Here is an 8,594-nt window from a genome sequence, read left to right on the forward strand (position 1 = left end):
GGAACGAGCGTTGGAAAACCGTGGGAGGAGCCTCGCAACTTGAGGATGGGCAGCAGGAGAAATCACAGGTACGGGGCGGGGGGCGGCGGGGGGCAAGGGGGTGTCAGCCAGCCCGAGGGTCCCAGCGACCACCCAGTGTCCCCAGAAAGCTTTTCTCCCAGCGCAGCCCAGCGTGGCGAGCCGCCTCCCAGTGCTCCCCGTGCGAAGCCCCCCGGGCTGCACCTCCTCAGCCCCCTCCAAATCCATGTGTTATTGTCCTGCAGCCAGGGCTCCCACCCCTCCCCGGGGCTGCCCCGGCCGGCCGGCGGGCGATGCTCCGGGGCTGCCACACGCCTCTGCCGAACCGCTACACGCTCTAAACTGCTTAAATAACCCTTTGAAAGGGATTTGGCATCTCAGCTCCGCGCTGCAGCCCGAGCCATCCCTCCCGCTTCGACCCGCTCTTCACCTCCCGGAGCCCCGCTGGTTTTTGGGGGCAGGCCGGCGTTGCGGCGGGGTGCGGTGGAGCGGTGACAGAGCCTGCGGGGACACGCGGGGGATCCGGCACGTGCCGGAGCCTGTTTGCACATCCCGCTGCACGTGTGCCAGCTCCGCCAGCCACAGAGCACGGCCGAGCAGGTAGGGAGCCCAAGAAGCCCAGGATGGTTTGGCTTGGAAGGGACATTAAAGATTATCCAGTTCCAACCCCCCTGCCACGGTCAGGGCACCTTCCACTAGACCGGGTTGCTCAAATCCCCATCCAGCCCGGCCCTGGACACTTCTAGGGATAGGCACAGGCATGGATGTGCGCTGAGTGCAGGCAGGGTGGGAAGAAGGAGTGCGGAGTATGGGCAAACGTGTCTGGGAAAAGCTGGAGGACAGCGAATCTCCAGCGAGCCTGTGTGTGCAGGGAAGGAGCCAAGAGCTGGCAGTGCTGCCCTTCCTCGGCACCCAGGAGCTGGGCAAGGGTGAGGGGAGCAGCCGTGAGACACGCTCGACCCCAGCTCCGTCACTTCCCTGTCCCCTGACACCCTCAGCAAGGCAAGAGAGGGGCTCCTGCCTGACTTCTCCCTTGTGCGCAGCCTTCCCCGCGCCCCCCTCTCCCCGTCAGCCCCTCCATGCCGAGCAGCTTCTGAGCCTCACTGGAGAGGGGCTGCGCACCCCGGGAGACCCCTAAACCCTCCGAGAGAGAAACCAGCCTGTCCTCCCCTCCCTGGCAGAGCTCCCTCCCTGTGCTCAGCCCCTGCACGCAGGGATTTGAGCAGCGCCATCCGTTTGGAGTTGCCATCCCCCGGTTTGTGCCCCCGTGGCCCCGAGGGCGAGCGGGGCAGAGCGGATCGAGCCCCACCACAGAACCCAGCGCGGAGCTGGATGGTTCACGGTGGGTTTCAAAGGATGCGCAGAGTTTGCCGTGCAGCCGATGCTGCTCTCCCAGCTCCCGCAAGCTCCAGTGGAATCCCATCCCAGCCCTCCTGCGTGCTCACCCACAGAGCCGGCTCCGCTCGCCATCCTTCCCCTCCTCTCTCCTCTCCTCTTCCCGATCCGCAGAGCGTGCCGTGCCGTGGGAGCGGCGGCAGGCAGGCTCTGGGGGTCGGAGGAGAGCAGGAAGACGGGAGCGGGGTTCAGTTCACCTGCTCGGTGCCCTCGGGGAGCCGGCGGAGCGCGGCGCTGGGCTCCGGGGGGCGGCTGGGACACAGCCCCGGCCCAGGGCGAGGGGACGGGGGCTGCAGCCCGGAGCCAGGCGGGATGGGTAGGGATGGGAGAGGGATGGGGCAGTGGAGCAGAGCAAGGATGCAAACTGAGCTCCTCAGGCAGCTCGGAATGAGCGATAGGTTCGGGGTGGGGGACTGACCCTCGCTGCATTGGGGCGCCTGCAGCGCTGGGTGGACCCTGGCAGGAAGGTGGGGGTACCTGGACTAAAGTTTGGACCAGCAGCTGAGCCTGGTGCAAACCACAATGTCCACTTGCCTCGGAAGCTGAGCACAGGTTTGGCTCGTACCTGGCAGAGGGCACAGCCCAGGGGCAGGGCAGCCACGCTGCCGGACCGCTGCCTGCCATCCCAAGCAGCGCTTGTCTGGTGCGCTGGAGAAGAGCAGGGATTTTGGCAGGAGCAAGGGGACCTTCTCATCTTAGAGCATCTCCCAGGGCAGAGCTCAGCCTCCCCTGGCATCACTCTCCATCCGTGCTCTCCAGGGACCAGCCACCTCTGGGTGCCCTGAGGACAAGGCAGTGTCCTTCCCTTCCCGCAGGCTGCACGTGCTGGAGCTGCTTGTCCCCATCCCCAGCACAGCCAGTCTGGCTGGCTGAGTGGGCTGGGGGCTGCTTTGGGGGGCCTAATGGAGTCCAGAGCTGCTCCTGGAGTGTTCTGGGTCACCAAGGACCTGGTCCCCATGGGTGATCAAACATAGACCTGCTGCCTGTGCCAGTGCAGGGCATGGAGAGCCCAACTCAGCTTTGTACCAAGGACACAACCATCCCTTAGATACTGCCTGGGGCTCCCTCCCAGGCTCCAGAGCAGGTTTGCAAGTGAAGATCTGCTCATCCCAAGCACCACTCAGTCTCACAGCTTCTGCTCTCCTTAGGAAGGAGTGATTTGAAGACACTGGGACCTTCAGCCCAATGGATGTCCTCAGGGGAACATCAATAACCAGAGCAGGGCGATGTTCTACAGCTGTCCATAAGTCTTGGCAAGAATTCCACGAGCTTGAGGTCATGGAACAGACAGGAGGAACCCTAGGGGTGATGAGAGCTGTGGTCGTGGTGAGGCAGGAGCGTGTGGCAGTGGATGTCTGCAGGGTCCCAAGCCAGCAGCTGGGCATGCTGCTGCAGTGTTGCTTTCCTGGAGGGGTTTTGGGGACCCCCACCCCAGTTGGGAGTGCTGTTGGTGCCACTGGCTGAGTTTCCCTCCCCACTGCAGGTTGCCAGGTAACACAACCTGCCAGCAAAATGCCAAGGGACTCATGAAGCTGCCGCCACTCAGGATCTCACAGTCACAAGCAGAGGGGAACATTTTGAAAGGGAATTGGCCCCCAAATCCTGTTGCCAGTGGGAGGACAGTGATTCTGGGGCTTGAAGGCTGGTAAACAGCTGGATACAGCTCCCGGTGTGGCAGTACAGCCAGGCAGAGCTGCGAGATTTTGGTGTGCTACAGCCCAGTTGGGATTTGTGTGGCCATGGGAAGCGGAGCATTATCCGTTCATGGCTCTGTTCTGGGAGCTCTTATTGCTCAGAGGGGACCCTCGGCCTTTGCAGCTTCTCCATGTGCCCCTCGAGCTGGCCATGTCAGCATCATGGGGAGCAGCAGCAGCAAGATGGGAGGGCACAAAGTCCTGGAGATGAGGGTGCTGTCACAGCCAGGACAACCACAGGGACACAGGGTTCCTGGTCACCCTGTAGATCCCAAACCACCTTTGGCCAGCAGCACCCCTCCTGTCACTTCTGTGCTTGCAGGGTGCTGGGGGGCCCAGCTGAGCCCCGGTCCTGGGTATCCACATAAGGATCTGAGCAATGGGCATCTCACACCTCTGTCTGCCACCATCCTGCTGCTCCTGGGTGTCCCCTGTGCCCCCAAGCCAGGGCTCTGTGTCTACACACACCAGGCAAACTCCTCAACCCCCTGCTTGGCCAGGGTTTCCCTTACTGCCTTTGATACCTCCTTTTAACCTGCGCTCAGGGGCTGAGCCTGGGGCTGTCTCCTCACAGAGGTCCCTGCAGGTGGCTTCCCATTCAGTCCAGTGCTGTTTGCATCTGCAGCCTCACTCTGTGGAGAGGGGGAGAAACCCAGAGCACACCCTGGGGCTGGTGGGGCATCCTTGGTCCCCCAGGCAGCCCCACTGCAGCTGGGGTCACCTTAATGCAAATGGTTGCGTGAGTGGGAATGAAATGAAGGGTGCTTGAAGGAAGGTGTCACTCCAGATAGATGTGCACGGGAGGGGACAGGGCCTGGGAAATCTTTGCAGATGCAGCAATTTTCCCCTCGTTTCTGGGGAAAGTAGTCTTTGTCTCTCTGAATCTGCAGTTTGCTGCCAGCCCCGCAATTCCTTGTGACAGCCACGGCCAGGGTCAGGGGAAAATCACAGCCTCTGTCCTGCAGGTGCAGCGGGAGGGGAGGTGGAGGGGGACTGGAGCTGATGGGATCGGGTGGCAGCTCACTCACTCCACACTGACTGTGCTGGCACTTCGGGCTTTGCAGGGAATAAAGCTCTTGGTGGGCATGGAGCAGGTCCCACGGGCTGAGCCAGTGGGTCTGAACAGCAGCAGAGCTGCCAGAGGGGCTGGAGGGGTCAGAGACCTTTCCCACAGTAACTCTCCCTTGCTGGGAAGCTCTGGGACTGATCCAAAGGCTTTGGGTGCAGCTCTGTCCCCTCCATCGAGAAACGAGGTGACAAGGGGGATGGACATTGCCTGCCATGCCCTGTGCAGAGCAGGTCCCCACGATCCTCAGGGGAACGTGACCCCAGCACTAACCCACAGCTACTCCTACTGCTCTCCCTGTGGTCCCTGCTGTGAGGGACACGAGGTGTTTTCCCTTTTTCTCCCCACAGGAGAAGGGGAGCCCCACACACATCTCCTGGGGAGCCAGGGCTGCTCCAGCCAAGGATCACTGCTGTAAATAAAACATGCCAGCGGGAGCTGGCGGCTGCCGTGCCTTCGCTCTCGTTATTATTTCATAGCCCGCTCCCAGGCGGGTTTAGCTGCTCTGCTCACTCTGCGTTCGCCCGTGGCCTCCCTGCCCCTGGCAGAGCCACGGGGCTCCCTGGGGTCCCCACCCTCCCTCCTCTGCCACCACCTAATGTCACTGCCAGGCCCCCAAAGCCCGTGCGGCTTTGAGCCTACCTGTGGGAAGTGTGGGGCTGTCCAGAGGGATGCTGATAGTGTGTCTGTGTCTCTGCCTACAGAGGATGAGCTGTGGGTACATCCTGTGCACCGTCCTGCTCTCGGTGGCCGTCCTCCTGGCAGTGACGGTCACGGGAGCCATCCTCTTCATGAACCACTACCACACGCCCGTCACCGAGTCGCCCCCCGTCATCAGCACCAACCCCGAGGAGGCCAATGCCCTGGTGACCATCGAGAAAGCCGACAGCTCCCGCATCAACATCTTCATCGACCCCAACTGCCCCAGCGCTGCCGGCACCCTGGGGCGCATGGAGGGGCTGCAGACCTCCCTGCTGCGCGCCGTCACCGACCACGACGCTGAGGCCAAGGCCACCAAGAGCCAGCAGAAGGCCCTGCTGGTCACAGTGGCGGATGAGGTGGCCAAGCTGCTGACCCACGCCGTGCAGCTGCGTGCCGACTGTGACGGCCTCAAGAAGGGGCACAGCGCCATGGGGCAGGAGCTCAGCGCCCTGCAGGGAGAGCAGGGCAGGCTGATCCAGGTGAGCTGGGGCTGGCAGTGCCAGGCAGGGATCCCTGGGGATGGAAGTCCCTGTCCCTGTGTCCCTGGGGGCATGGCTGCTTGCCAGGGGAAGGAGCTGGGGTTGAAGGCAAGTGTTTGGGAATTGGAAGCTGGGAAGCGTCTCCCTGCCAAACTGCCCCAGTGCCAGTAAGCCAGGTGTGCAGCCTCCCACACTGCGGGTGTCCCAGCTCCAGACCCAGTTTGGGAGCTCCAGTCAGAGCCAAACACAACACAGAACCTTCTCAAGGGCAGTTCTTGCAGCAATCAGCCCCCCACCTTTGCAGTCCCCAAATTTCCCAGCCAATGAGCTGTGTTGAAATGCTTACCTGAGTATTCCAGGGATCTGCCAGGTGTTGTAGCAAGATCCAGGGCATGGCTGGGTGCTCCATGCCTGACCCTCCTGGTACTCAACTCCTTCTGCCCAGAGCTGCTGGTTTCTCACTGCTTCCCTTCAGTCCCCATCCTGCTGCTCTGCCACGGCCACGCCGTGTCACTGTCCCAGCCTGGGTCACCTCGGGGGACGATGAAGAGCTGGCGGCTGCCTCAGGACACGGCTATTCCTGCCTCCTCCGTCATCCTGTCCTTTGCCCAGAGATGCTCTTTATCCCGTGGGGTGGCAGCACCAGTGCACCCAGGTTTGGGGAATTCTCCTCCCTGCTGGCAATTATCTAGACCTCAACCCATGCCAAAAAGCAGCAGAGGTATTTTATGGGATCTGCTGTGGATTTATGTCCCCACCAGCCCACAGCCCGGCACTGCTGAGCAGTGGGAGCAGGCAGAGTGGCCCAGGGGCTGGGATGTGGAAGGGATTTAACCATTTAACCACAATTCCGTGTCCCCTGCCCGCAGCTGCTCTCGGAGAGCCAGACCAACATGGCTCGGCTGGTGAGCTCTGTCAGTGATGTCCTGGACACGCTGCAGAAGGAGCGCGGTGGGGCCCGGCCCCGGCTCAAGGCTGACCTGCAGCGCGCACCGGCCAGGGGAGCGCGGCCCCGGGGCTGCTCCAACGGTGAGCCTGCACCCCTGCCAGCCCCTGGGGAGAGGGGTGTGCCTGGGAATCTCATGGGAGGGAGAAAACAGCCCAGGATGGAGCAAACCCTTGATTTAATACAATGCAGGGGCTGGCAAGGAGGTGGAGAAGGAGGGAGATGGGAAGGTGTGTCCTGGAAAGGGGTGTTCTCACCGTGCAGCTCCCAGTTGTCCACAAACCAGCCCAAAATCCCCTTCACACCCCTGCAAACCCATGTGCTCCCCACAGAGCGTAGCAGGGACGCAGGGAGAGCACTGACATCCATCGGGGGTGGAGGGTGGCCCTGCACACAACATAAACATTCACATTCCTGAGCTCAGGGCTGAGATGCAGCTGAGTCTGTCCTGGAGCTGGGAACACATGCCCACAGCCTCCCTGGGCATCGGCTCTCCCGTGTCCCCAGCTGGCTCCCAGCTTGCCCAGGGACATGGGGTCGGTCCCTATCAGCTGCTGGGGGCTCCCCATGGTGGTGGCACCCCCTTGGCACTGCTCACCCTGAGCATCAGTGGAGAAGGGAGGGTGAAGAGAAGGGAAAGAGCAAAGCAGCCCCAAGCTGGCAACTAGAGCTGGAAGCAAGGTTGGGAGCATGGAAGAAATGGCAAGACATTAAATCAGATGATGAATTAACCAGCTTTCCCCTCATCCCACCCCATCCCAATGCCACACTCCAGGCTCCCGGCCCCGAGACTGCTTTGACATCTATGCAAGTGGACAGCAAGAGGATGGGATTTACTCCATCTTCCCCACACACTACCCTGATGGCTTCCAGGTCTACTGTGACATGACGACGGACGGGGGCGGCTGGACGGTGAGCTGCCACCATGCTGGGGACAATGGGAGATGCCACCACCAGCCACGGGCTGGCCCTGTGCCAGGGTGCTGGGGGTGGGAGATGTCACTTTTGACACTTGGATGTGTCATCAGGAAGGGCAATAAATGTCAAGGGGGCCTGGCTGAGCACCCAGAGCTTCCCAGTGGTGCCAGCCAGAACCCTGAGCTGGAGCCCAGTGTGTGCCCTGGACTGGGGAGCTTGGCTGGAGCTGGAGGGGGGTTTCAGGCAGGGAGCTGGATGCCACCACTGGAATTTGTCCTTCTCAGCAGTGCTGGGGTAGGGTTGGGGCACAGCCTGGCTGTGGCTGTGCCATGGGGCATGTGGCTTTGCCTCATGCTCCCACTGAGCCGGTTCTGGGGCTCAGGGCAGACCCCAAACCCAGCATGTTTGGCCTTATCTGAGGCCGGGGTGCCTGGGGCGCCTGGGATGCTGTGCTGATTCACTCCCTGTCCAATTCACTTTGCCACGGCAGCTGCGATGGCCCCGTAATCACAGTAATGGGGGCAGGGAGCAGGGGGACGGGGGGACACGGCTCTGCCAGCCCCCAGCCCGGAGCCCCCCATTGCCCCACGGACCCTCAGGTGCGAGCAGCTCCCCCCACCCTGTAGGGCATCACTTGTGGTGCCAGTAAAACAGAGAAGGGGTCTCACCAGGAGGGGTGGGCAGGCAGCCTTTGCCCTGAGAACACCCTGGGTGAGCCGAGTTGGCCAGAACCCCTCCAGCTGGGCGCTCTAGGAAACAAATCCCCACGATCTGATTCCCCTAAGCAGCTTTGAGCAGGGCCAGGAGGGAGCTTAGCCCCCCTGCCCTCAGGGGCTGATGAGCCTTCAACCTCCGAGAGCCCACCCTGGGCCGCAGGAAACTGCGGTGTCCGGGTGGTACCAGCAGCTCCAGTGGGGAAACTGAGGCACAGCAGGGCCCGGGGACCTCAGCTCTTGGGGAGAGGGGAGAGGGGACCCTTCTGGCTCCTCAGAGTGTGGAGGGTCCTTGCAACCCCCATGCACAGTTTGCACAGCCTCCACCAGCCCCAGCCAAGACTGAAGAGCAGCCCAAGGTGATTAGCGAGACACTCAGAGGCTTATTCAAAGCTGCTGCAGCCGGGAGGGCTCGGGCTGGGCTGGGGAGGGGGCACAGTGAGTGATTCTAAGCCCGGCAGCACCGGAGGATCTGGGAGAGGAGTGGCACAGACACCTCGGCTCTGCCCTGCCTTGATGGGGCAAGGAGCCAAACCAGGTGCTGGATCCCAGCAGTCCAGAGACAGCCAGAGCTGGCTCGAGGGTGCACACCCCAGGCTCCTCTTCCCTTCCCTTCCCTTCCCTTCCCTTCCCTTCCCTTCCCTTCCCTTCCCTTCCCTTCCC

General features: G+C 62.2%; 1 protein-coding gene across 2 annotated transcripts in view; it reads left to right on the forward strand.

Moving 5' to 3' along the window:
• The window catches only part of FIBCD1 (fibrinogen C domain containing 1), a 16,216-nt gene that overhangs the window by 1,113 nt on the left and 6,509 nt on the right, over nt 1-8,594 (forward strand). Inside the window, exons 1-4 of one of the 2 annotated variants that reach the window (XM_015644524.2) lie at nt 7-68; nt 4,878-5,354; nt 6,224-6,383; nt 7,076-7,212. In XM_015644524.2, the coding sequence (XP_015500010.2) occupies nt 4,881-5,354; nt 6,224-6,383; nt 7,076-7,212 (771 nt within the window). In that variant the 5' untranslated portion in view covers nt 7-68; nt 4,878-4,880. Of the gene's footprint in view, nt 1-6; nt 69-4,877; nt 5,355-6,223; nt 6,384-7,075; nt 7,213-8,594 lie in introns of those variants that run through there. The other variant, XM_019008412.2, reaches the window with a different exon arrangement.

Source organism: Parus major, chromosome 17 (assembly GCF_001522545.3).
Source record: "Parus major isolate Abel chromosome 17, Parus_major1.1, whole genome shotgun sequence".
Taxonomy (NCBI): domain Eukaryota; kingdom Metazoa; phylum Chordata; class Aves; order Passeriformes; family Paridae; genus Parus; species Parus major.